Source organism: Podarcis muralis, chromosome 4 (genome assembly GCF_964188315.1).
Source record: "Podarcis muralis chromosome 4, rPodMur119.hap1.1, whole genome shotgun sequence".
NCBI lineage: Eukaryota > Metazoa > Chordata > Lepidosauria > Squamata > Lacertidae > Podarcis > Podarcis muralis.
Window position 1 is genome coordinate 282,802 of NC_135658.1, and position 27,794 is coordinate 310,595.

The 27,794-nt window shown below is 54.6% G+C and overlaps 1 protein-coding gene across 6 annotated transcripts; it reads left to right on the forward strand.

Annotated features, from left to right (window-relative positions):
- Nucleotides 1-408: 408 nt before the first annotated feature.
- On the forward strand, nucleotides 409-21,433 carry TRIM3 (tripartite motif containing 3). Of its 6 annotated transcripts, none has more exons than XM_028725485.2 (12): nucleotides 409-484; nucleotides 5,323-5,513; nucleotides 9,478-9,721; nucleotides 11,018-11,169; nucleotides 11,274-11,454; nucleotides 12,915-13,638; nucleotides 15,542-15,645; nucleotides 15,740-15,907; nucleotides 16,609-16,789; nucleotides 18,557-18,627; nucleotides 19,465-19,605; nucleotides 20,005-21,433. In XM_028725485.2, exons 2-12 carry the CDS (start codon nucleotides 5,383-5,385, stop codon nucleotides 20,155-20,157), a joined length of 2,250 nt encoding a protein of 749 aa, XP_028581318.2. In that variant the 5' UTR covers nucleotides 409-484; nucleotides 5,323-5,382; the 3' UTR covers nucleotides 20,158-21,433. The 6 variants fall into 6 exon arrangements, with proteins under 6 accessions (XP_028581318.2, XP_077782921.1, XP_028581316.2 ...); XM_077926795.1 differs by lacking the exon at nucleotides 409-484 and adding an exon at nucleotides 4,223-4,460; XM_028725483.2 differs by lacking the exon at nucleotides 409-484 and adding an exon at nucleotides 4,767-4,929.
- The last annotated feature ends 6,361 nt before the right edge of the window (nucleotides 21,434-27,794 follow it).

Below are 27,794 nucleotides of genomic sequence, written 5' to 3' on the forward strand. Positions count from 1 at the left end.
AAAAGAACTACCCTACTTTGAGAAGACATCTGAAGGCAGCCCTGTTTAGGGAAGCTTTTAATGTTTAATTGGTTATTGTATTTTAGTGTTTTGTTGGAAGCCGCCCCGAGTGGCTGGGGAGGGCCGGCCAGATGGTGCGGGGTATAGGCAATAAATTTTTATTTTATTTTATTTATTTTATTTTTATTAGAACTCCACCCCAAGAAGGAGTTTGCACCCACCCACCTCCCTTTGGGAATCTCCCTTCTCCCTGCCATACTTTATTTGATTTTTTCTTCTGGGTGCCAGGAGATGCTGGATGACTGGAGGCCTGGCTCTGATGGGGTTTTTTTGGGGGGGCTCCCTCTTCCCCCTGCTTTTATCCACTGAGTGATGCTACAGCCTCCTCCTCCCTTTGCTGCCTTTCAGGTGCCCAGCCCCATGGCTGTGGGGCAGAAGCCATGGGAGCCTTGATGCAGTGAGGACATGATCCTGCCATGGCACGGTAAGGCCGTGGGGAAGTGGGGCAGAGGATATTGGCAGAGGGGGGCACTCCTTGTGTAGCAACCAGGGAAGGGAAACGGCTGCAGCAGCCAGGCCTCTGAGTGTCCAGATAGTGCCCGGATAGTGGGTAGGGGCAGGGGGATGGGTGTCTTGGCCTAGGGGGCTGGGCATGAGCTTGATCCAGTGGGTGAGTATTGCTGCCCCAATGATTGAGTGTTGCTGAGAGAGGGTGCAGCCTGGCCCTGCCCTTCCTGGGTCACCCCTGCCCTATTGATGCCCCTTGAGCAGGAGGGAGGCTTTTTGAGAGGCTGCGATGAGGCCCCTGCCACCCACCAGCCTGGCTCCCTCCAGACCCAGAGAAGAGAGGCTCAGGTGTCTTCTGGGGGTCTGTTGTTGTTGTTTAGTCGTGTCCGACTCTTTGTGACCCCATGGACCAAAGCACGCCAGGCACTTCTGTCTTCCACTGCCTCCCGCAGTTTGGTCAAACTCATGCTAGTAGCTTTGAACACTATCCAAACATCTCATCCTCTGTAGTCCCCTTCTCCTTGTGACCTCCGTCTTTTCCAACATCAGGGTCATTTCCAGGGAGTCTTCTCTTCTCATGAGGTGGCCAAAGTATTGGAGCCTCAGCTTCAGGATCTGTCCTTCCAGTGAGCACTCAGGGCTGATTTCCTTCAGAATGGAGAGGTTTGACCTTCTTGCAGTCCATGGGACTCTCAAGAGTCTCCTCCAGCACCAGAATTCAAAAGCATCAATTATTTGGCGATCAGCCTTCTTTATGGTCCAGCTCTCACTTCCATACATCACTACTGGGGAAACCATGGCTTTAACTATACAGACCTTTGTTGGCAAGGTGATGTCTCTGCTTTTAAAGATGTTGTCTAGGTTTGTCATTGCTTTTCTCCCAAGAAGCAGGCGTCTTTTAATTTCGCGACTGATGTCACCATCTGCAGTGATCATGGAGCCCAAGAAAGTAAAATCTCTTACTGCCTCCATTTCTTCCCCTTCTATTTGCCAGGAGGTGATGGGACCAGTGGCCATGATCTTCGTTTTTTTGATGTTGAGCTTCAGACCATATTTTGCGCTCTCCTCTTTCACCCTCAATAAAAGTTTCTTTAATTCCTCCTCACTTTCTGCCATCAAGGTTGTGTGATCTGCATATCTGAGGTTGTTGATATTTCTTCCGGCGATCTTAATTCCGGCTTGGGATTCATCCAGCCCAGCCTTTCGCATGATGAATTCTGCATCTAAGTTAAATAAGCAGGGAGACAAAATACAGCCTTGTCGTACTCCTTTCCCAATTTTGAACCAATCAGTTGTTCCATATCCAGTTCTAACTGTAGCTTCTTGTCCCACATAGAGATTTCTCAGGAGACAGATGAGGTGATCAGGCACTCCCATTTCTTTAAGAACTTGCCATAGTTTGCTGTGGTCGACACAGTCAAAGGCTTTTGCATAGTCAATGAAGCAGAAGTAGATGTCTTTCTGGAACTCTCTAGCTTTCTCCATAATCCAGCGCATGTTTGCAATTTGGTCCCTGGTTCCTCTGCCCCTTCAAAATCCAGCTTGCACTTCTGGGAGTTCTCGTTCCACATACTGCTTGAGCCTTCCTTGTAGAATTCTTGTAGAATTCTGGGGGTCTAGGGTCATAGAATCTGAGAGCTGGGAGGGACCCAAAGGTCCTCTAGTCCAACCCCTCGCGATGCAGGAATCGCAGCGGAAGCATCCATGGCAGAGTGGCATCACAGTGGGATGAAAAGCTTTTGACAAAGTCCCTGACCAAAGACTCCCGAGGAAGCTAAGCAGGGAAGGAGCAAAAGGAGAGGAGGGCCTGTTGTGCATCTGGAACTGGCGAAGCTGCAGGAGCAGAAAGCCGGAAGACATGCAGAACTCTCTGAATGCAGAAAGTGGAGTCCCCCAAGCAGGGGCGCCAATGCCAGGGGGCTGTGAGTGCTTGGGCACCCACTAGAATATAATTGTGGGAGCCAGGCCCCCACAAATGTAATAATAATAATAATAATAATAATAATAATAATAATAATAATAATAATAATAATACTCCACCCATCCGTCCTATGCAGCCATCCGGCAAAGCAGCCTTTTCTGGGGAGTGGGTCTCTGATGCAGAGACAGTCTCTCTGCCCCGCCCTGCAGAAAAGGGTTCCTCCCTGGCTGCAGATGAGAGGAGGAGGAGGAAGAGTTCCTGCTGGGGCACCCACAACCCCGAGACTGAGGTGGCACCCCTGACCCCAAGGATCAGGATCAGGACTTGAGTTTTTTAGCTTGTTCATAAATGCTCAGAGGGAGGAGTGAGCAGTGGGGGCCAAGTTTGCTGATGACACCCAAATTGTTCAGAGTGGTTGGAACAAAAAGAGCCCCGAAAGGAGGCTCCAAACTGAGTGAATGGGAGGGGAAATGGCCAGTGCATCTCCATGTGAATACGTGTAAAGTGATGTCTGTTGAGGCAAAAGACCTTAATGTTCCATATATGCTCATTGGGTCTGAACTGGGAGCGTTTTTTGGAAAAGGACCCCCAAAATGATCCAGGGAGTGGAGCGACTTTGGAACTTTTTAGTTTAGCTGAAAGGCGAGGAAGACACAACATGGTGGATGCTTATAAAATTAGGTGAGGCCTGGAGAAAGTGAGCAGAAACGTTTCTCTCATTCCCTCCAAATACTTATGGGAATCAAATGAAGCTCAGAAGTATTTATTCATGCAGCACATGGTTCAACTGTGGAACTCCCTTCCACAAGAGGCTGTGACGGCTTCAGCAGAGGAAAGCACAGATTCACGGGGGAGAGTTTTGTTGTGCATCTGATTGCGAAGAGGATGCTGGACTGGAAGGCCTGACCCAGCTGGCTCTCCTGAGGTTTTGAGCCTTTTAAAACATCCTTTTAAGATCCTATCAGAAGCCAAGTCTCTCCCTCCTCATATCACCTCCGAGGAGGATATGGGGCGAGGGAGCTCTTGTGCTCATGGCCTATTTGTGGCTTCATGGGAGCACCTGCTTAGCAAGTGTGGGGCACAGGATGTGGGGCCAGAGAGGCATCTGGTCTGATCCAGCAGACAGGCCCTCCTGACGTGGACTGGAACTCAGAGTCACCCGCTCATTTGACGGGCAGCAGATTCAGGAAAGAGAAGAGAAGACTGAATTCAGGAGCCCGCGATCTGGTAGACTTCCTGGACATCTGGAGGCTTTAAAGAGGGAGGGGGGAGTCTGGATCGGGCCCTTCCTGGGGGCCCCTGCGGCCCTGAGCTCCAAGGGGTGGCTCCCCGCGGGGTTGACCTTCCTAAAGGATGCGCGCGGGGGGGCGGGCGGGGCGGACACGAGGACCCTTCCTGGTGCGAAGAAGCCCCCTCCCCCTCCTGCCACTCCCCTGCAGCAGCATCCGCGGGTACCGAGATGCAGTTCCCATGACAACCACCATCGCTCCCTCTTCGCCTCCCCCTGGCGGGCAGGGCCCTTCCCTCGCCGCCTGCTGCCTCGCCTCGCCCGCCGGGCTTGGGGGGCGGGCTCGACGCCCCCCACCCCACCCGCCGCCGCCGGCCCCGCTTCTCCGCGCTCGGGCACTGCGGAGGAGCCGCCGCAGCTCGGCGCGGCGGGCGCGACCATTGGCGCGCCGGGAGGGGGGGCGGAGGCGGGGCACCCCCTTGCTCCCGGGGCCGGGGGCTGGCGCTGGCCAGAGCGGAGGCGGAGGGGCTGGAGGCGAGCAGGCAGCGGGGGCTCCGCGGGGCTCCGGCGGCCAGCGAGAAAGCGCCGCTCTCGCCCGCCCACCCCCGGCGCTGGCAGTGGTACGCTCCGGCCGCCGAGGGGATGCGCTGAGCCAGCCCAGCCCAGCCGGATCGGGAGCTGCCGCCGCCGCCGCCGCCGCCGCCGCCGCCCGCGGGTGCAGCATCCCGGGCCTCGCCCCGCCGACATCCCCGGGTGATGGGGGCGCAGCAGGCGGCCGGCCCCTCCCGCTGAGCAGCCCGCCCGGTGAGTGATGGGGCCGGGACGCGGTCCTGGGGGCGCCCCTCCCCGGGCTGGCATGGGGGGAGGGCGCCTGGCACCGAGCCCCGAGGGGGCGGGCGCCTCGACGGGGGGGGGGTGCCAGGCTGGCCCCTGCGGAAGGGGGCGGGGCGGATGCCTCTGCAGCCCCCCCCCCCCCCCCCGGGCAGCGGCGGGGAGGCGCCCTTTGGCCCCGGCCCAGCCTGTCGGGGGAGGGAGGGGGCGGGCTGGGCGAGCGCCCTCCTCCTCTTCCTCCGCCTCCCGGCCCAGCGGTCTGGCACACCGCTGCCTTCCAGGGGAAGGGGAGGAGCCGCCGCCCGCCCGCCCGCCCGCCCGCGCTCCGTCCCTCCTGCCAGACCCGGAAGGTCCCCCGGGCCGCCGCGCCATGGCCGGAAGGCTGGCGGGGGGCTCCGGAGAGGCGGGCCCCGAGGGCGCCCCCGTCGCCCGCAGAAGCTGGGTGAGCGCGCCCGGGGGCGGGCCGAGCGGGAGGCTGAGGCGGGCCGGGCTCCGGCCTGGGCGGCGGGGGAGGGGGCTCGGCGGGCCAGGTGGGGATGCTGCCGCCCCTCCCCTCCTCTCCCGCGGCATCTCCTGGGCTTGGCCGGCGCTTCCGCCCGCGTGGCTGGTGTTTGGGGGTGGGTCCCTCCTCCGCCTCCCCCAGGATCCGGGGCTGAGCTGGAGCTCGGATGAGGAGAGGGGGCTGCCGGTCCTAACCGATTTGTGGGGAGGGGGTGTTGTGGGAGTCCCCGGCCCTGCAGGGGAGGGAAATTGGGGGGGACCCCGGGTTTCTAGGGGTGTGGGGTGCGCGCCTGTGGCCGTCGGGGGTCACCCCTTGCCTGTCCCTCCTTGGCAGGCCATCCGCAAAGAAGGAGGAGGAGGAGGGTGCCAGTGGGGCGCCCCCCCGGCCGTCGCCATGGCGAAGCGGGAGTCCAGCTCTAGCCCGGTGGTGCGGCAGATCGACAAGCAGTTCCTAGTGTGCAGCATCTGCCTGGACCGCTACCACAACCCCAAGGTGCTCCCCTGCCTGCACACCTTCTGCGAAAGGTGAGAGACGCCCCCCCCTCGCCGCCGCCTGGCCCGGAGGGGGCGCCCCCAGCCCGGCTGCTCCGGATCGAGCTCCCTGCGGAGACTGCAGTGATGCGGCTTCCTCGGCTGAGCCCGGCAGGCGGCGGGAAGGCTGCTTTGGGGGGGGGGGGACTTCGGGACTCTGTCTCCCTTGGGTGTGGGTGGACGAGGCATCGGCTGAGTCGAGATTCCCTCCCTCCTGGGTGCAGGGAGCCTCTCCCATCCCTCATGAGGACTAGAAGAGTTGTGCGGTTTGGCATCAGTTGTGTCTGCAAGGCTTTAATTCTGGGCAGAAGTGGCTTTGACTCTTTGCCTTTCTCTTGCCTTCTGCCTCCTCTCTTGGAGACCGGGCAGAGGCTCTTGTGCCCTGGCATCTGTTGGCCCTTCCCCCCCCCAACTGGATGCAGGACCCCCCTTGGGCCTGATCCAGATGCAGGGCATTTCTTAGGTTCTCAAGGCCTCTTTATCGATTTCTGAAACGGCGAATGTATTTTAAGTGGCTGACGGTGGCCCAAATGTCCTTTCTTAAAATAATGCGTCAGCTAAAGAATGTTGGGTGCAATTGAAAGAGGAGTTTCTGGCGGGGCAGCCAGGCCAGCTGGTTACAGCAGAAGCAACACCCGGCATCTTGTGGCACCTGAAAGATTGGCACATTGATCGTGGCACAAGCTGTCGTGGACTGCAGTCAGATGCATGGAGCCTTATCCTGACTTCCTGGTGCACCGATGATTGGTTTTGGCTGTGGGGGAACTGAGAGAAGTGAGATCAGAGGGAACTGAAACAAAGAAAGCCACAGGGAGCGGCAGTTTCATGGTTAAGAGTGGCAATTCATAAGCAGGTGTTGATAATGCAGACATTCTGGCATTGGGAAGCCACTTAGCACATATAATGTGCTACACAGTCATTCAGCTTTCAGATATCTGGCAACTCAGCAGGTTCAGCTTGCAGCCTTGAATGAGCTTCATAAGCTCATTTGCCGAGTGTCCTGGGATGTCCCTCCAGCCTCTGGAAGATGCCCACCTCAGACTTGCGCCCCTTGATCCATCTTCCTGCTTGCCTTATGTGGGGCGGAGGAAGGAGGGCAGCGGCGGCATCTGTCACATGGGGAGATGAGGCGGGGGGGGGGGGGTTTGAGCGCTGGTGAGGCAGATGCAGCCCCCATCTGGGTGCCTGCTGTGTGGCTGCTGCTCCTGAGCTGGCCTGGGAGCAGCTCCAGCCTTGCAAGAGGGACTTTGGGTCCCCAGCCAGGAGGGGCTGCCAGCCACCAGGGCCCCTTGGAGCGCTTTCAGCCGGGGACTGCTAGGGACAGGAGGGGAGGGGGCTGTCATTTTCTGGGTCTGTCCTGGAGCACCAGCGCAGTCTGACAGACACCTTTCTGTTTTGCCCTGGGGAGGACAGAGGCCAGGAAGCGCCTCCTTTCTCTTTTTTTAATAAAAAAGTAGCTTTTTATTGAAAGGTATTACATTACCAAAGTTAAAGGCATACATCAGCATCTACCACATGGCTGCAAGATAGTGATGTACTTGCAGGATCCTTCCTCTCTGCTTCTGGCCCCTCCCCCTGCTGAGATGGCATTTTTATTGTATTTTTAATATTTTGTGGGAAGCTGCTCAGAGTGGCTGGAGAAACCCAGCCACATGGGCGGGGTATAAATAATAAATTATTATAATTATAATTATCCAGTTGCAGAGAATGCTGGACCCTCTGCCGGGTTTGCCTGAGTGGCTCTTCGATCCCTTGGAACAATGGTCTTGGCCTTTTCTGCTGCTGCATCACGGCAGGGCTCACCCCTGGTTCTTTCTGGGACTTCTGAGCTGGGCCACAAGGACAGTGGGCTGTGGGGGGCGTGCAGTGGGGACCCTCTTAAAAACCCCTGCATGCCAGGACCACTCTGGGCTCCACCTTCTCCCTCTAGCCCAGACTTCCTCAACCTCGGCCCTCCAGATGTTCTGAGACTACAATTCCCAACACCCCTGACCACTGGTCCTGCTATCTAGGGATCATGGGAGTTGTAGGCCAGAAACATCTGGAGGGCTGAGGTTGAGGAAGTCTGATCTAGTAGCATGTGAGCCATTTCATGCAGACTCTGAAGGACACGCCCTAATCTGGCACCACAGAGGATCGGATCCAGCGCTCTGCTGCTGACTCAGGGGCCTTTCTCAGTGGGAACAAAGGAAGGGCAGGGAGGGGCTCATGGGCGCCACACCCCCTGGCAAAACAGTCCTGGGTCATGCACAGGTTCCCGGCGTTGGGAAACGGCTACAGAGCCAGAAGTCTCTGGGCTGCAAGCTCCTCTAGCCTGGCGCTGGCCATTAGACTGGCCGCCATGCCCAGTTTGGCCCTGGCAGAGTGGCCACCTAGGCATTGGGCCCCCTTACTTGGGGGCAGCAGCCTTGCTGGGCTTGGTTGTCCTTGGGGTGTGTGTGTGGGGGGAGACAGCTCTGCCAGTTCTGCCTCTTTACACATGCACAGTCTGTCGCCTGCCACCCGCTTCACCTCCTTTGCAAGCCAGGCCAGGGACAGGCGCTGGCAGGAAGCAAGCAGACGCTGTATTTGTAGTCTGTAAATAGGCCAGGAAGCCAAATGCCAGCCCAGGTCAAGGAGGCCTGGAGTTCGCCCTCTGAGCAGAGTGGCAGATTGGGGGCTCAAGGCTGGGGGTGGGGGGGGGGAGGATGGCGACCTGGTACAGTCGGGGTGGGCCCTGGGGGGATGGATGGGGAGACGAGCTTCCTGAATTTGCTGAGCGTGTCAGAGGTGCCAGGCAGAAGGGTCAGCGAGGGAGGCTGGGGGGGGTAGTTGCCGACCCCCCTGGCAGAGGCGAAGGGGAGCTGATTCCTGTGATCTTTCCATTTGCAGTGGGTCCTGGATTTGATGCCCTCTCTCCGGGTCTCCTGCCCCTTGAGCCTTCAGGGAGGGTGGGCTATGTGGACGGAAGAGAATGACCCCTTGCGGCTGGAGGGGCAGAGCGTGTGCCAGGCCTGTCTGGGGAGGGGTTGGCTTCGCCCGCCCTGAGCCAACGTGGGGCTGGCTCCCTTCCAGCATTGTGCTCAGATCTGGGAAGCCGCTGCCAGATGGGGACGGAGAGTGCCCAGATCTTCTGCCGGGCGTCAGTCCGTGTGACCTTGCAGATGGTCCTGCCTCCTGCCCAAGGGGTGACCTCACTGGGGGGCAGGTTGGGGGGGAGTCAGTGGCTCAGGTGGGGGGGGGCTGGGGAAACCAAGAGGCAGGAGGGGTCTGGAGAGAGAGAAGGTGATTCTGGGGCTTCCCACCTGAGAGAGGAGCCAGGAAGGGGGGGCTGGTGCTGTACCACCCCCAGGCTGCTTGGGGTGGGGGCGCTGCAGGCGAAGAGCGGCCGCCTGGCTCTGCTTGGGGTGGGAGGGGCAGGGGGTGACTGGCTCTGGGGGAGATTTGCAAGGAGAAGCTGGGAGGGCCCCAAGTTGGCCTTGAAGATCTTGGGGGTGGGTTGTGCTCCTGGAAGTCAGTGGGGAGAGACCTTGAGCAAAGCTGCGCCCCCAGCAGACCCCCCTGCAGCTTAAGCCCCAGGAGGGTTGCTGGGTGCAGAATTGTAGTGTTGGAAGGGGACCCCAAGGATCATCAAGTCCAACCCCGGGCCGTGCTGGAATCGGGGAAAGAGAGATCTGCTTCTAGGGCAAGGCTGGCCTCCCCGGAGAGGGGCACAGGGCTGACTTGGGGAGGGACCCCAGCCCCACAGACTGCAGTGGTCAGTTGCTCCTCAGCCCCACTCATTTTGTACCCACCCCCACCTGGGGCCATCTCACCTCTGTGTCTGTCTCCCCTCCCCCTCGCCTCTGCCCTTCCACCCCTCCGCTTGCCACTCCCCCTCCCCGCTTCATCTCTGCCTCCGCCGCCTTCCTTGCCCCCCCCCAGCAGTGGGCGCTTGGCCCCCTGACCCCCGTGTCTCGTCTTGCCTGCTCTGCCCCAGGTGTCTCCAGAACTATATCCCGCCCCAGAGCCTGACCCTCTCCTGCCCCGTCTGCCGCCAGACCTCCATCCTGCCCGAGAAGGGGGTGGCCGCCCTGCAGAACAACTTCTTCATCACCAACCTCATGGAGGTGCTGCAGCGCCAGCCCGACAGCGCCAGCCACGAAGACGCGGCCGCCGCCATGCTGGACTCGGTCAGCGCCGTGCCGGGGAAGTCTCTCTCCTGCCCCAACCATGAGGGGAAGGTGAGCCCCAGGGGGTGCAGGCGGGGGACCCTGCCCCTTTCCCCTTCCTGGCCTGCTGGGCCCCTCCAGGCTCACTTCACCAGGGAGGGGCGCCTGGGACCCCTCCGCAGGCCGAGCGGAGGCTCCTCCTCCTCTGCGGAGCTCCCCCCCCCCCGAGTCAGGAGGGAGGGGCCTGTTCTGGCACTGGTGGGGGAATGGGCCAACCCCTCACTGCACCCGAAACTAACTGGGTGCCCATCGCATTTTGTGACAGGTAACCAGCCTTTTGCAAGGAAGTCTTGTCACCAGGGTTGGCGACTACCATCTCCATCTGGCTGGCTGGCATTGCTGCCATGTCACACCAGTCAGCTGGCTTGTGGGGCAGCATGGCACCCAAAGAAACTCGTCTTTCGTTGCCATGCTGCTCTGTGGATCAGCTAATCAGCGGGGCAGCGCAGCCCCTCAAGGTGCGCCTTCTGTGCTGATCTGCCCGCGGATCACGTGGCTTGTTGAGCACCAAAACCGACACATCCGTTGGTGGGAGCCAACTGATTCGTGCAGCACCCTGTATAGAGAACTTTTAAAAAAATGTTTAGGCTTTCATTTATAAAAAACCCCAGAAGCTTTTCTACTCAGAATTACACGACCAGACATTCCTAGGAATGTAAGAGAAATTTTTCCATATGCCACTGTCGCTGTGAGAATCCTAATAGCGGCAAATTGGAAAAGTGATAAAATCTCTTCCAGGTCAGAATGGTTACAAAAATTAGTTGAATATGCAGAGCTAGCCAAATTAACCGAAAAAATGAAAGATAATTGAAAACAAGTACTTATTGCAAAATGGGAAGTTTTCAAAACATATCTTAAGAATAGTTGTTGCAGTGTGAACTTGGTCGCTGCCTTCAAATTACTCCTGTAGCTGTACTAAGTAAGAAACAAGGACACAGGAGAAATAATACTTTATTATAAAATGAATGAGTTGGTTTATGCAATAAGTTAGTAAATATTAAATGAAGTATGGAGACGATGGGAAGTTAGATGTACCTTAAGAAGATTTATTATTGTCAAAACCTAGGAGTTTATTTTTTGTTAATTTTGCATTTCTTGTAACAAATGATGTAAATGCATGGGGGTTTTTTTTGTTGGTGTTTAAGCATAATAAAACATATTTTTTTAAAAACTGATTTGTGCAGCTGCCACTTTGCAAATCAGCTGATCAGTGGGGCGCCTTGGCATTCCGTTGTGGTGACTGAAACCCAGGTTTTCTACCCCAGTTTCTAACACTGCCCTCTGCCTCTCTCTCCCTCCCCCCGCCAGATGATGGAGTACTACTGCGAGTCCTGCGAGACGGCCATGTGCCACGAGTGCACGGTGGGGGAGCACCGGGAGCACGTGACGGTGCCGCTGCGGGATGTGGTGGAGCAGCACAAGGCCTCCCTGCGCCAGCAGCTGGACGCCATCAAGAGCCGGTACCGCCCTGGGAGGGGTGGGGGGGTGGCGCTGCCCAGGAGGAGGTGGAGGGGTGGCACTTGCAGGCAGGGGCTGGACTGACCCCCCCTTTCCCGCCCCCCAGCCTGCCTCAGTTGACCACGGCCATCGGGCTGGTCTCCGAGATCAGCCAGCAGCTGGTGGAGCGCAAGAACGATGCCGTGGCCGAGATTGGGAGCACTTTTGCCGAGCTGGAGAAGGCGCTGCACCAGCGGAAGGGGCTGCTGGTTCGGGACCTGGAGGCCCTGTGTGGAGCCAAGCAGAAGGTGAGCCTGGGCCGGGACAATGCTGCCCTGCGCTGAGCGCCAGAGCTCAGGAAGGTGGGGAAGAGCCTCTTCACGGAGCCTCTGTTTCCCAGAGATCTTCCCATGTGCTGTTTCAGAGATTCTCTCTTAAATTCCTGGAGGATGGGGATGGGGCAGTGGCTCTCTGCGCATGCCTAGAGGCCCTCTTCTCCAGTTCGCTTCTTCCGGGGGCCAGGTCTGGCTGAGATTCCCCCCGGGGCCCTGGTGACTTGGCCACAAGTGGCTCTTTGTGAGAGTTCAGGCAGAACGTAAATACGGGCTTCTGTAAACAATTGTTCTTTGGAACAATGAAGTGCGTCTCTGGGGCGCCAACGTCCAGCCCCACCCACCCCGGCTGCCTTTTCCCTCCCCGTCTTTGGCATGGGCCCCCAACTGGCCGGTGGCCAGCCCCTCCCTCGCTCTTAAAACTGCAGAGCGCATGGCTGGTTGGCCAAAGGGCAGAGCATTCTGTGGGAGGCACGGTCCTGGGCGCTTTCTCTCGGCTACACTGGGGCTGAGCTGTGGGGCACCGTGCCTTTGGCTGCCCTAATCAACATCCTATACCCTTTAAAATGTGGGTCTTTTTTGGGGGGGGTTATTGGATTATTGTGTTTATTTTGATTTTATATATTGTGACCTTTTTTGTGAACCGCCCTGAGACCTCTGGGTATAGGGTGATACGGTGGTACCTTGTTTTACGAACTTAATCCGTTCTGGAAGTCTGTTCTTAAACCAAAGTGCACTTTCCCATAGCAGCGGGGGACTCAATTTACAAATGAAACACACTCAAGAGGAAGTGGAACATGTTCTTATTCCAAGGGAAAGTTCACAAACCAAAACACCTACTTCTGGGTTTGCAGCGTTCTTAATCCAATTTGTTCATAAACGAAGGTGTTCTTAAACCAAGGTAACACTGTATATACAGTGGTGCCCCGCAAGACGAATGCCTCGCAAGACGAAAAACCCGCTAGACGAAAGGGTTTTCCGTTGCTTCGCAAGACGATTTTCCCTATGGGCTTGCTTCGCAAGACGAAAACGTCTTGCGAGTCTTGCGATTTTTTTCCGCCCCCCCCCCCTTTTCTAAGCTGCTAATCCGCTAATAGCTGCTAATCCGCTAAACCGCTAATAGCGCTAATCCGCTAATCGGGTTGCTTCGTAAGACGAAAAAACCGCTAGACGAAGAGACTCGCGGAACAGACTCTTTTCGTCTTGCGAGGCACCACTGTAAATTCAATGAATGAATGAGAGAATGAATGATTCTGTCAGGGACAGGGATGGACTTTGGGCTCCGTGTGGCCCTGAGCTGGTTGTGCTGCCCGAAAAGCCACTCTGGCCAGGGATTCTTGAGATGCAGTTCCTGCATTGTTGGTGGCTGGACTAGATGCCCCTTGGGGGTCCCTCCCAGCCCCGCCGTTCTCTGATCCCTCCCTCCTCCCCCTCAGGTGCTGCAGGCGCAGCTGGACACGCTCCGGCAGGGCCAGGAGAACATCCTGAGCAGCTGCAGCTTCACGGAGCAGGCCCTGGACCACGGCTCTGAGACGGAGGTCCTGCTGGTCAAGAAGCAGATGACGGAGCGGCTGAGCGAGCTGGCCGGCCGCGACTTCCCCGAGCAGCCGCACGAGAACGCCCAGGTGGACTACGTGGTGGAGACGGAGGGCGTGCGCAAGTCCATCCTCAACCTGGGCGTCCTGCTGACCACCAGCGCCATCGCCCACAAGACGGTGGCCACAGGGGAGGGCCTGCGCCACGCCGTGGTGGGCCAGGCCGCCTCGCTGACCGTCACCACCAAGGACAAGGACGGGGAGTTGGTGCGCAGCGGGAGCGCCTGCCTGCAGGCCGAGGCCACGGCCCCCGACGGCTCGGCCCTGAGTCACGAGGTGCTGGACAACAAGAACGGCACCTACGAGCTGCTCTACACGCCGCGTCACGAGGGAGACCACCTGCTCTCCATCCGCCTCTACGGGCAGCCCATCCGCGGGAGCCCCTTCCGCGTCAAGGCCGTCAAGGCCTCCGACGTGCCGCCCTCCCCGGACGACGTCAAGCGCCGCGTCAAGTCCCCCAGCAGCGGCCACATCCGCCAGAAGGCCGTGCGCCGCCCCTCCAGCATGTACAGCAGTGGCAAGAAGAAGGAGAACCCCATCGAGGACGAGCTCATCTTCCGTGTGGGTCAGTCGCTGGGGGGCTGGCCGGGCAGCGAGGGGCAGCACATGGGGACAGGCCCAAAGGGGGGTCCTGGAGCGGCGGGGGAGCGGTCATTCCGCACGGGTGCAGCGCCCAGCAGCTGCCTGGCCCCGAATCACAAGGTCGGAGGCAGCAATGCTCCAAAATCTCAGATTTTGGAAACCACAGCAGGGAAAAGCATTGTTCCTGCGCTCGGACCCTGGTTCCCGGTTTCCCATTGTGGGCCACTGGTCTGCCACTGGGAGAACAGGACGCTGGCTCTTCTTGGCTTCTTACTTTACTATTACCTCATTGCTATTCAAAGAGATGCAAAAATACAAGCCCCTTACAAAGTGTCTTTTTATAATCTGCTGAAATTAAAACAGCTACTGAATCTATACAGTCATACCTCGGGTTACAGACGCTTCGGGTTGCGTAATTTCGGGTTGCGTACCACGCCGAACCCGGAAGTACCGGAACAGGTTACTTCCAGGTTTCAGTGCCTGCGCATGTGCAGAAACGCCGAATCGCAACCTGTGCGTGCACAGACGCGGCGCTGAGGGTTGCAAACATTGCAGGTTGTGAACGTGCTTCCCACACGGATGACATTCACAACCCGAGCGTCCACTGGATAAAAAAAGGCAAAAAAGAAAAGATCGCAGGGTGGTTCACAGCATAAACATACAGCATGAGAACACACAGAAATGGAAACAAACCAACAAACCCATTTTCAAGGCCACAAATTGGTCTTTATCGGCCCAGTGCCGATAAAGAACCGTTTTTGCCTGGCGACTGAAGCTGTGCAAAGGAAGCTCCAGGTGAGCATGCCTTGAACCCCCCAGTGAGCCAGAGTACAGAGCGCATCTTCTGTTTATTTTATTTCATTTATTGAATTTATATACCGACCTATACGCGGAGGTCTCAGGGCGGTTCACAGTATAAAAAATCCCCACCGCCTCGGTTGAAGGTGCCATTTAGCTCCTAGATTTCATATCTCAGTTTCTACCACTGGTTTTTGGACTCCCATCGGCTTCAACTAGTATGGCTAATGCGAGTCCAACATATGGAGGAGGATGCCATTTTGGCTACTGCTGCTATAGGTAGTTTTTTTTTTTTTTTTTTGGCAAAAACAATATTATTCCAACTAAAGTCTACTTGGAGTAGACCTATTGAAATTAGTGGGCACGAGGAACTTGTTCCGTGGTTAGTCTTACTTTGTTAGATGCAACCCAGTGATTCAGAATGGCCTCCTTCAAATTTAGCTGCTGGCTATTCCATTTGTAACCCAAACTTTCCCCAGGGAGCTCAGCAATGAGGCGTCCCAACACGTGGCTGAGCCCAGAATTATAGCAGGACTGCATTCCTATGATCATACCGGGACTGACTTATGAGTAGAGACAGACAAACCTGCCAATGTTGCTTCTGTAACTTCTTCATTTAATGCAATTCTCTGCATTTCCTCAACAATTTGTGATTTATTTATTTTTTAAAGAACCTTATGAAAATTTCTCAGCCCTTTAAGTGAGAAACGTTCCTAATGAAAAAAAAGAATATGAAATACAAAAGATATTATCAAAATAAAAACATCCCAACCACCTTCTGTGCCAGATGTGAGGCACCTCTGGACCTCCAGGGGTGGTTGGATTCCAACTCCCATCAGCCCAAGCAGGGCAGGGATCATGGGAGTCGTAGTCTTGAAAATGGTCAACCCCATCTTCCCGACACATTCCAACCAACTGCGCACATGAACCTGATTCGTTTTCTTCCAGATCTTCCCAATTCCTTAATTCTTATGGGGCAGGGAGAGCTCCTGGGCTGAGTGGGGGTGGCGTGGGGTGCCTGCTTCCTGGGGTGCTGCATGAGATGTGGGGCTGCTTTTCACCCCTGTGCCCCCCCCCCCTGGCTGCAGGGAGTCGCGGTCGGGAGAAGGGCGAGTTCACCAACCTGCAGGGCATCTCCACCTCCAGCAGCGGGCGCATCGTGGTGGCCGACAGCAATAACCAGTGTGTGCAGGTAGGGAGCGCCCCCCTGCCCCCCTCCAGGGCCCGCTTGGGGAGAGCGATGGGGCCGCCCCTCACGCCCTCTTTCTCTCTCCCGCCTGGCGCAGGTCTTCTCCAACGAGGGCCAGTTCCGCCTGCGCTTTGGGGTGCGGGGCCGCTCCCCAGGCCAGCTGCAGCGCCCCACCGGGGTCACCGTGGACCTCAACGGGGACATCATCATTGCCGACTACGACAATCGCTGGGTCAGCATCTTCTCCCCCGAGGGCAAGTTCAAGGTAAGGGAGGAGGCGGCAGAGGGGAATTTCCGCTCCTCCTGCATTAATGGGGGCACCCAAAGGGTCTCTGGCGACCCCCAGCAGAACTGCCTGGGCAGGGCCATGCCCTTCCACTTCCTGCAAAGACCTGCCCACTTGGTGCCCTCAGGTGCCCTGAGCAGCTCCGCCAGGCCAGCGGCTGTGCAGGGAAGGCCCCCTCAGTGGGTCCAGGATATTCGGGGTGGGCTCGGGGGTCCCATTGAGGACCTGGTGGTTAGACTAACCCAATGTCCCCACCGGGTCCTAAGGAGGGAGCTGCTGCACACCTGCCCAGGTAGAGTCAGGTGGAAGTGGGACAGGTGATGCGATGGGGAATATAGCAGGAGGGCCAAAGGCTGTGTGTGCATTGGGGGAGATGGGCCAGAGCTGAAGGCTGAACCCCAAATCTAGACCCCATGTGTGTGTGTGGGGTCACAGTTGGGGCCTTAGGCCAGCTCAGGCTCTCGGCTCACTATGCCTGCCTTGGCTGGCAGCGTCTCTCCTCTCTTGGACCTTCCCTTGTCCCCTGGAGATGCCACCCAGGGTGGGGGGGGGTTGAATGTGGGGCACCCAGTTCTGTCCCCTTGCCACATGGGCTCCTCCGTGACCTGATGGGCACCCACTGGGGCCGGGCAGGGTGTTGGGCCCCCCTGTTTATTTCTCCCTCTGATGCCGCCCCCCAGACCAAAATTGGAGCCGGTCGCCTGATGGGCCCCAAGGGGGTGGCCGTGGACCGCAACGGCCACATCATTGTGGTGGACAACAAGGCCTGCTGCGTCTTCATCTTCCAGTCCAACGGGAAGCTGGTGACCAAGTTTGGCAGCCGCGGCACCTCGGAGCGCCAGTTTGCAGGTACCCTCGACGGTAATCCACGCCAGGTTCCCTGTTCTTATTGCATGCCTTGGGCTTCTGCCGGGGCCCAGCGGGCGAGCGCTCTCTGCCGCCCGCCTCGGGGGTCCAGGGCTGCCCGGACCCCTTGGCCGTCCGGGGAGGGGGCTTTCCTGCGCTCTCTGCTCTGTCGCTGGCTTGGCACCTCGGGCTCCTTGTGGCCGGCAGGGGAGTCTCTTCCCTGCCACTAACCCTTCTGGCGGCTGGTGTGGTGACTAACATGCCTCTGCCTGTGCCCCCCCCCCCCAGAAAGGAAGAGTTGGGAGGGACCCCCCAGTGATGCAGGCAGCGCAACCAAGGAATGCCTGACAGAGAATCAGAAGGGGAGAACAGGAAGGGACCTCCAAAGCTCTTCCAGTCCAACCCACTGCGATGCAGGAAGGCTGGTTTGGACAGGGGTCCCTTGGTTCTCAGGCTTAATCTGCCCCACAAGTCCGTTCCAATACCAGAGCATTTCAAAACCAAGGCGCTCTTTCCCATAGAAAGTAATGCAAAATGGATTAATCCGTTCCAGACTCTTAAAAACAACCCCTCAAACAGCAATTTAACGTGATTTTTTTCTATCTAACGAGATAGATAAAATGAAAAATGAAAGCGATAAACTATGCACTGCAGTCACACAATCAGTCAACCAGCAGCTGAACTGGGTTTCACACAGTCACAAAAACAAAACGCAAAAGAAATAGCAAAAACAGACAGACCTCAGCGTAACACTCAGCTTCCAAAATTTTTTTACAAACCAGAACACTTCCTTCCGGGTTTGCAGTGTTTGGGTTCCAGGTTGTTTGAGTCCCAAGGGACCACTGTATATTCCTTCCTCCCTCCCAATTTCCTGTAAATAAAGGCGCCCTCTTGTGACAAAACTGTGGTTTGGCTACCCAGCTATCATCTGCTGAAAACTGAGCATTTGCCTCTCCAAGAAAAGGCATGCTTGGGTGCAATTTTGGTGGGAAAGGAGTGTGAGGAGAAAGGATCAGGTCTCCCCAAGCCGACCCACATGGCCTGGTCCTGATCCAGACGCTCTCAGGTGCAATAAAGAAGCAGGTGGAGGAAGACATAGAATCACAGAAGTGGAGAGGTGGAAGGGACCCCCAGGGCTCATCTAGTCCAGCCCCTTCAATGCAGGAATCACATCTTACAACATCCCTACTGATGGCTTGTCTCTTCAGGCCTCACTTTGCAGTGTGTGGGGGGGATTTCGGAGATAGAGATCCACTGAAAGATCCATTGGGAATCCTGCCACCTTGTGGCCACGTGGATTTGGCCCCCTCTCTCCCACAGGGTCTTCTCCTGAGCCCCCACCTCTGCCCCTCTTGACCCCTGACCAGGGACGCGGACTTATAAAAAATATTGGGGGGGCCCGGGAAAGCTCATGAATAATAAATAAGCTCATGAATATGCAAATAAAGTGGCGCCGCCTCCTCGTGAGCGAATAGGGGAGAGCGTGCTGCGCCTATTAATCAGCTCCAAAGGAAATTGGGTGGAGCTTTTGCTCGGGAGGGAGGGCAGGAGGCATGCAGCCCGCCCCTCCCTGTGCATTTTGGGCTGGGGGAGGGGCGGCGATGGCGCTCTGCTGGAGGGGCGCCGGAGATTATTGGGGGGGCGGAGCCCCCCCAAACGAATTTTTGAGGGGGCTCGGGCCCCCTCAAGCCCCATGGAGTCGGCGCCTATGCCCCTGACCCCCACAGCCCCCTCCTGGGGGCGGCAAGCAAAGTCTCCTTCCCTCTCCCTCTCCCTCCTCAGGGCCGCACTTTGTCGCTGTCAACAACAAGAACGAGATCGTGGTGACCGACTTCCACAACCACTCCGTGAAGGTGAGTGAGAGCGGATCCCCGGCAGGATCCACCCCACGTGGCCTTCAGAGCGCCTTCCTGCCAGGCGGGGAGGGGGGGCTAATGCACTGAAGCCCAGCGCCCCCCACCCCCATTGTCTGCAGGTCAGGTCCCAAGGCTTCCTCTCTTGCCCCTTTTGTCCATTTTCTGTGTTTTGCCTCAAGTGGCAAAATGCCCTGGGCTGGTCCTTGTGGTTGGGAGCTCAGGGGGGGGGGGGGGCACTGAGGCATCTTCCTCTCAGTTCCCCCAGCGGGGCTCCCCCTGCCCTTTGGAGGGAACCGGTCGGTTTGGATTTGGGGGCCCAGCGAAGAGAAATAAAACACCAGCAGGACTGAGGGGGCCAGAGGGGGACCCTCGGCTTTGAGAAAGTCTTGCAATGCTGCAAGAGACAAACATCTTACTAAAGGGGGCAAAATCTTCCGGTCCCCACAGAGCCTTGTTCCTTTGGGTGCAGGGAAAATCCAGTGTGCAGTGTATGGGGCAGGCCAGGCCCCTCAGCCTCTTTCCACGGGGGGGGGGGTGTCCTTCCCAAAGTCAGTCCCCAAAGGCAGACTTTTCAGGGTAAGTACAGACCCCTGGGGCGAATTAAGTTCGCATCTGGAGGGTCCACTGTACAGCATGCCATCCCACTTCTGACACCAGTGTTGCACGCCATCCTGTTTGTCCCTTTGGGGGCAGGAGGGGACTCAGTGCCCAATGTCTGGGGCAGGCCAGGCCAGCCCCTCCTTCCCCTCCCATCGCACAGCCCAGTGGGGCAGGGAGGGCAGAGAGGCCTAAGGGGAGGGGCACTTGGCCAACCCTGTTCCTGCCCCCCCCCAGGTGTACAGTGCTGACGGAGAGTTCCTCTTCAAGTTTGGCTCACATGGCGAGGGGAACGGGCAGTTCAACGCCCCAACGGGGGTCGCCGTGGACTCCAACGGGAACATCATTGTGGCCGACTGGGGCAACAGCCGCATCCAGGTACTGGGGGCCAGTGAAGGGGGGTGGGGGGCCGTGAGCCAGCCCCATGGGTGGGTGTGGAATTGATTCTGAAGGAGAGAGACCTCAGAGCCCCAGGGGTCTTCACCTTCTGACCTCAAAGCAGTCCCACTCCAAGCCCAGGGGCTGCGCTCTGCACATGCTCTGAAACCATCTTCTCTTGCCTTCACCTAAAAATTTGCCTGGAGTCTCTTTCTTGAGCCACCTGGCAGTCAAATGATCCTGAGCTGATGGTGGAGGGGGGAATCTTTTCCCCTGGCAGCCCACTCCCCAATATCCATAGTTAAAACACCTGCATTTCCCCCTTTGTAAACTGAAAAGACCCTTCCCTGCCCCTGCCTCACTTGGAGGGTTCTTGACCTCCGGCTGCTCTCCTTCCAGGTCTTTGACAGCGCAGGCTCCTTCCTCTCCTACATCAACACCACGGCGGACCCCCTCTACGGGCCGCAGGGCTTGGCGCTGACGTCCGACGGCCACGTGGTTGTGGCCGACTCTGGAAACCACTGCTTCAAGGCCTACCGCTACCTGCAGTAGCCCCGGGGGGCAGGCTGGGCCCGGGGGGGCGCGGGGCTCCCCCTCCTGCCCACCTGCCGGCCTTAAGGACGATGGGCTCGGGTGGGGGGCTGGACCCTCAACAGGGGGCCTGCCCCCCAGCACTGGGCGGGGGCTCTGGCAGCTGAGTGTGACGGTGCCAATCGCTATCAAGGCAGCTATAGGTGCACTGAGGGCGGGGGGCTTGGGGGGGGAGGGAGCGTCGCCCGCTTGGCTTCTCCAAGGACTATTTTTGGGGATGGGGGAGAACTCCCTTGGTGGGCACCACAGCAGCTGCTGCTTGCCGGCTTCAGAGGCTCTGGCCACCCCCTTGCCAACTATCCCGGGGGTCTGGGACCCCAAGAGCTGCCCCCCCTCACCCCTTGCTCTCCCCCCTCCCAGATTCTCTCTGCACTTTATCTCCAAGGCAGCCCCCGCCCCACTTATCTGGCTCTTTGCGGGAGGGGACAACCGCCCCCCAGCCCGGCTGCAGGTGGGAGAGAGGAGAGGCTGCGGCCTTCTGGGCAGGCGGACGGGCAGGTGGCTCCCTCCCCTCCCCTCCCGCAGGGGGTGGGCTAGTTGGCCTTGGGGGTCCCTTCCAACTCTACAATCCCACGATTCCTTTCTGGGCATCTAAAGCAAGGAACAGGGGCGGCTGTCCTCCTCTGGGCAGGAGCTGCGGACCATTTCCCCCCAGGCAGCAGGAAGAGGCATTGATTCAGGGCAGCTCAGCTGATGAGGGTTGGGCTGGATGACCCCTGGGGGTCCCTTCCAACTCTACAATTCCCTTGGCCAGCCTTGGATTGGTGGCACCTTGGCCAGGCTGCTTATTCCCCCACACCTTTGCCCTGCTCCGCTATGGGGAGAATGCCTGATGGACACAGCCACTCCCCCCACTGCCTCTCCTCCCAGGCTGAGATGCCCTCGGTCTTCACCTTTTTTACTTGCGGCTGGGGGGCACGGCAGCCCTTGCCCCCTTCCTGCCCTATGCTGAGCCCTCGAGAGCCGGCTCCCCCCTGCCCCTCTCCAGAGGGGCTGCTTCTAGACCCAGGGAGCCTGCCCACCCCCGACAGACGTGTGGGGAGCCTTGGCCCACCTGCTCCCCCCGGACCCGAACATGCTCCTGCCAACAGCCGCTCCACCCCCTGGACAACCCTCTGCCCCTCTGGACCTGACACAAGCACTCCTGTCTGCTGGGCTAGGACAAGGCAGCCCCTGCTCATGACAAAATGTATGTAAAAAATAAATAAATAAAATAAATAAAAGTATTCTGAAAGAACTACTGGGCCACTGTCTTCCTGCACAAGAGGTGGGGAGGGGGAGCTGGGCTGTTGGGGGCCGCCTTGCTTATGGGGCTGCCGCTGGAGCAGGGCTTTAAACCTCTTTTGTTGACCACCAGCATTACGCTTTCCATTTTTAAGTTCAGAATAGAGTAGTTGCTTTGGAAGACGCCTGCTTCTTGGGAGAAGGGCAATGACAGGCCTAGACAGCATCTTCAAAAGCAGAGACATCACCTTGCCAACAAAGGTCCGTATAGTTAAAGCCATGGTTTTCCCAGCAGTGATGTATGGAAGTGAGAGCTGGACCATAAAGAAGGCTGATCGCTGAAGAATTGATGCTTTTGAATTATGGTGCTGGAGAAGACTCTTGAGAGTCCCATGGACTGCAAGAAGATCAAACGCATCCATTCTTAAGGAAATCAGCCCTGAGTGCTCACTGGAAGGACAGATCCTAAAGCTGAGGCTCCAGTACTTTGGCCACCTCATGAGAAGAGAAGACTCCCTGGAGAAGACACTGATGCTGGGAAAGATGGAGAGCACAAGGAGAAGGGGGCGACAGAGGACGAGATGGTTGGATAGTGTTTTTGAGGTTACCAGCATGAGTTTGACCAAACTGCGGGAGGTAGTGGAGGACAGAGGTGCCTGGCGTGCTCTGGTCCTTGGGGTCACAAAGAGTCGGACACGACTAAACGACTAAACAACAACATCAGGCATCCACACAACATGACCAGTCCAACGAAGTTGATGTTGAAGAATCATTGCTTCAACACTGGTGATCTTTGCTTCTTCCAGTACACTGGCATTAGTTCGCCTGTCTTTCCAAGTGATGTGTAAATTTTTCGGAGACACCACTGATGGAATCTTTCGAGGAGTTGGGAGATGGCGTTTATAAGTGGTCCATGTTTCACAAGCATATAGTAAGGTTGGTAGTACAATAGCTTTGTAAACAAGCATTTGGGTTTCCCTGCAAATCTCCCGGTCCTCAAACACTCTGCACTTCAATTGGGAGCTGCTGGGTGTGGCGGGAGGTCACATTTGGAAGGCGTTCAGAATAAACGGGAGCAAAAAGTCCCATGGCGGCTCCTTGGCAACTCATCAGGCCTGTCTTGGGTGGGCTGGGCTCCTGCCCTCCTCCCAGGGAAGCCAGAACTGCAGGGGGGGGGGCAACATGGCCATGGAGGTCCCTGAGAACGCTTAAGGCAGACGGAGATAAACAGCCTGTTTGCTAACTAGACTCCTCTGGGAAGGAAGCCCCCCAAGAGCCGCCTTCTGCTGCTGGGGAGCCTCAGTCGCTGGCATGCAGGATGCGGCCCCTCGCCCCAGAAGTGGCAGGCTGGAATGAGTCCTTGGGCCTCGCTTTGAATTCTTTTCCTTTTTTTGAAATTTTTTTATTGGCTTTTATAGGTACAAATTTGTCTCAACATCATTTCCACACTTATTTCATGAGTCTCCAAATCTTGTGACTCCCTCCCTCCCTTTCATGGAACTTAAACCCAATATTGGGTCAATAGCTTCTTTTGCTTTACAAGTGACTTTTAGAGTTCAGCTCATGTTTTGCTTTGCTTACGATGTTCTCTTAAATTCAGGTAGGTAGCCGTGTTGGTCTGACGCAGTCAAAATATAAAAATATATATATAAATTGTCCAGTAGCACTTTAGAGACCAACTAAGTTTGTTCTAAGGGACACGGGTGGCGTTGTGGGTTCAACCACAGAGCCTAGGACTTGCCAATCAGAAGGTCGGCGGTTCGAATCCCCGCAACAGGGTGAGCTCCCGTTGCTCGGTCCCTGCTCCTGCCAACCTAGCAGTTCGAAAGCACAAAGTGCAAGTAGATCAATAGGTACTGCCAGTGGCGTAGCGTGGGTTGTCAGCACCCGGGGCAAGGCAAGTAATTTGCGCCCCCTAACCCGTGGATTTGCGCCCCCTAACCCTAACCCCCAGATGTTGCGCCCGGTGCGGCCGGCCCCCCCTGCACCCCCCACGCTACGCCACTGGGTACTGCTCCGATGGGAAGGTAAATGGTGTTTCTGTGCGCTGCTCTGGTTCACCTGAAGCGGCTTAGTCCTGCTGGCCACATGACCCAGAAGCTGTACGCCGGCTCCCTCGGCCAATAAAGCGAGATGAGCGCCGCAACCCCAGAGTCGGCCACAACAGGACCTAATGGTCAGGGGTCCCTTTACCTTTACCTTAAGTTTGTTCTGGGTCGTAGTTGGTCTCTAAGGTGCTACTGGACATTAAAAATAAATAAATATATTTCAAATGCTCTCGTAAGTACATTATAAATTTCCCCCATTCTTTTCCAAAGTCCTGATCTTCTTGATTCCTTAATTTCCCGGTAAGTTTTGCCATTTCGGCAGAGCCCCTCATTTTGGCTTGCCCTTCTTCTTTGGAGGGTGTTAACGGAAAAAATCTGAGGGCTCTCTTGGACAAAAACAAAGACACCAACCAGGATAACTTGGAGCAAAACAGCAGCCTGTAGGCTTGGCCTTTATTGAACTGTTGCAACAGGGTGTTCCCCTCACTAGCAAGAGAGAGGAAAAGACCCAGAACAATGGGCTGCAAGACCTTATAAAAACTTTTGAAATTCCCCTCCTCTAGGTCAAGCCCACCCCCATAAACATCATGCATACATTACAGAAAGGAGGGGTTGAGGGAGGAGTTGTGGTGGTAACCTGAGTGTCCTGTCACCTGGCTGGTTCCTCCTTTCCCCCTCCCCATGAGTACTTTCCAGGTGACAAAGGGGAGTTTGCAGTTTCCTGCCCCCTGAGGGAAGATCTGATCATTGTCCTTTGTTTCAGTCTGTGCTGAATCCACTGTTCTTTGTGATTTTGATTGTCTTCTGTCTGGGATTATCAGGGTTGACATAGCAACTGGGCAGGGCTCCTGTGGATGTGCTGGGATGGTGAAGGGATTATGGCTGACCAGAAACCAAGCCACCCCCCTCTGATAGTCCTTGTCACATGGAGTAAAAAATGGAACAGTGCAAATCCGATGTATGGTTGATTTTCTATGAATTTATAACAGAAATGTGGCGTATGTAGTGTGTGAGTGTGAGTGTGTGTGAAGTTTGTGCAAACAGAATGATTGGGGTGGGGGGGTTCCTGCTACAGTTCCCCCCTTCGGAGATAAGATTGCAAAGGTGGCTACTTTGCAATCCTTTTCTCCGCACAATTTAAGGTGGTAAATAATAACCTGGTATTCTCCGTGTGTCCATGTGAACGTGAAAGGGACTTGGATGTCATGCTTCTTAAGGATATTTGCATAGAAATATAATGGTGTAACAGTGCACATAGTTAGACATAGGATATCATGTAAAATTAATATTTTGTTGCTCAGTTACTTGTGGCATTCTAGTACCTTGGAAGAAATATTTCCTCAATAGTGATCTATGCTTTACATTTAGGCAGGAAGGTCCACTAATGACTGAAAAGTGCAGTTTGCTTCCCCCCCGCCATTTGTGTGTTCTCAGGTGTCAAGGTAGCTCTTCTGTGGTCTCACATCGGCATGGTGTCGCAGTAGTGGCAATCCCTGGTGAATCCACTTAGGGCTTTCATATTTATCATGTAGCCTGGCACCCACCACAGCTGGCACAGGTTTCAGACACGTCCTGAGAGAAATGCCTTTGCCTTGGCCAAAATCCATGGGATTTCTTATTATTATTACAGGCTCTGGTCTTGCATCCTGGGAAGTTGCTCACTTGCACTTTAAGGACCAAAAAGCTAATTGCAGCCTGGATACACTTGCCCAATTCAAACTGAGTCCAATTTGAATTTATGTGCCCATGGTTCTCAACGTTTCAAACCAATCTGTTAAAGGAAAACCGTTCTTAAAAGGGCACTTTGTCCAAATAAGTCAATTTAACTCTATAAGGGATCATTCCTGCTAAACCAAAGCATGTGCACCTTCATGTATCTTATAAACTTCTCCTTGGTAAAGCAAGTTTTAGCACATTTTAAAATGGACAGGGAAAGTTGGCAGAGTGCCAGGTGGGACAATGAAATGTGGTTATCTAAACATTGGACTACACAATAGTGTGAGCTATCAGAAAGGATAAAATGCATGAGAATTGGTGTGCAAGCAATAAGACATTAAACATAAAAATTACACACAAAAATACCCCCCCTTGTGGAAATAACACACTGTCAGACACATTTCAACATTCCTACATAACAACACTTAATACAAAACAAACTAATTAAATATCAGTTGCATATCTTGACACAATTGTGATCTTTTACGCATGTATCTTTTGAATCCTGGAGCACAGAGGCTTGAGGTTCAAGTGAAAAGATGTCCTTGCAAGTCAACTCCACCCCCCTTTGTCAGGCCCACTCCCCTGGCAGTCTATATCCTTTGAAAGAGATAGCTGTGGGCACTTGAAAACTCTGGTGTCTTGTGATGACGAAGAACTGAGTTGAGGGGTTGTTGCTGCTTTTCTTCATTGCACATCTGTAGACGTGATATCCTGTAAGGGGGCAGGGTTTTGGGGACTTAAACACACAGTTAGACAAGGAAGGGGCAAAAGGCAAAAAGGATGTCCTCCAGTTTCCATGGGAAGCTGCAAATAATAACAATCTTAGCACATTAAGCATTTTATTCATTTCAATATTATTATCACATTTCCACATAATTACTGTTATTATCTGCTAAGTTTGTTTGCTTTCCTTCACTTAGTTTTTGTTGTTGTTGTTCCTTTCATATTATAAAATAAAATTACTCCACGTGTATTGAAAGAGAACTGTAAAAAATATAAAGGTTAAAAAATACAAAAGAAAGCAAAAAATTAGATTACCAGTCAGATGAAAACAAACTTGACACAAAGACATCAGATTTTGAAAAGAATTATTATTAAATATATTATCAAAAACCACGCAGATTACTACTAGACTGAAAAAAATGGGAAAACCATGGGGAGAAAAACTTTAAATTCACCATGTGCTATCTGATAAAAGAACTTCATGAAACTGACTTTCAACATGTGATGAACATGTCCCCAAAGTAGAACACACACACACAAAATTACCTATGAGGAACCAAAAGTAAATAAATGCTAAGACACACAATTAATAAGAAACTTGAAGTAACCTGAAGTAATCTGTTTTGGCATTTTAACATCCCAAATGATGTGACAACATCCTGTAATGTTAATAGCAGAATACTGGGAAATGAGTTAATACCAAGAAAAATGAATGGCAATTTAAAGTTGTGCGGGTACCTTGCACTAGCCAAAATGACAGAATTAATAAGAAATGCTCAGGCCGAAGGTAAACAAGTACCATTCCAGAAACAATGTTTGGTTGTGCTTCGATTAACTTCATAGACATCATGGAGAAACGGATTAAATAAATGAAAACAGATTATTTGTAACTTAAAAAAAGTGTCAAGGCCACAAAGAGATGGAAGTTACTAATATAGTAGGGATTCAGACTTGTTTCACAGAACAGAAAGAAAGTTGCTGTGGGAGGAAAAGGGGACAAACACTTTGTTATCAGGGTTCACATATCCTGTTAAAAGGGAAAATTATTTCATGTGAGAAGCCTGCCAGGAAATGCTGTTCCTAAAATTCCCATTGAGGGGGGGAATGCTTTGATATTTACCTGTGAAAAGAATTTGGCATGTTAAGATTTGGAACCTGGAAAGCTCTTGACTTTTGATGGGCTAGTTTTTTTTTTTTGTTTTTTTTTTTTTTTTTTTTTTGTTTTTTTTTGTTTTTTTTTTAAGCCTTTTGTCTTACGTAGCCCCTGGAGCAAAGACACATTTAGGGTGATTTCCGTCAATGGTTCCAAGTTTTTGCATTTGGATAAATTTCTCTCTGCAGTTCTCGAAGAAACCTCCTCTCCCCCCTTACAGTTCCCCCCTTCCTCTCTCTCTCTTCTTTAGCTGATCTAGCCTCTGTGCATGTGCAGAGTTCATGTCTCAGCAAACCTTTTATACTATTGAGAATGTTGCATCCTTTGGCTAAATTACCATTTGAATAAGGGAAAGGAAGGGTAAGGAGTAGATTTTGAAAACAGGGTTTGATTTTAAACAAAAGAGAAACTCAGCAATTTAAGTATTCACCAAAGCTAGCAATTTCAGCCCAAGCAAACGAGACTGCTTCCTTTATGTACAGGAAAGGGCTAATATCCCTCTGGCTATTCGCAGAACAATGCCACGCCCTTATATATGGGGAAAATGGCCAGAGGATCAGAATTCATAGGATTTTTTCTTTATTATTTTTTTTTAACATTCTCAGCCATTTCAGCCTTACCATTTGCAGACAAAAAATATTATTATTATTATTTCCTGCCCTTTATTTACAGGAATGGTCAAGGCTAATTCTACTTGATTATTCATTTGTATGTGCTTAAACTTTGAGTAG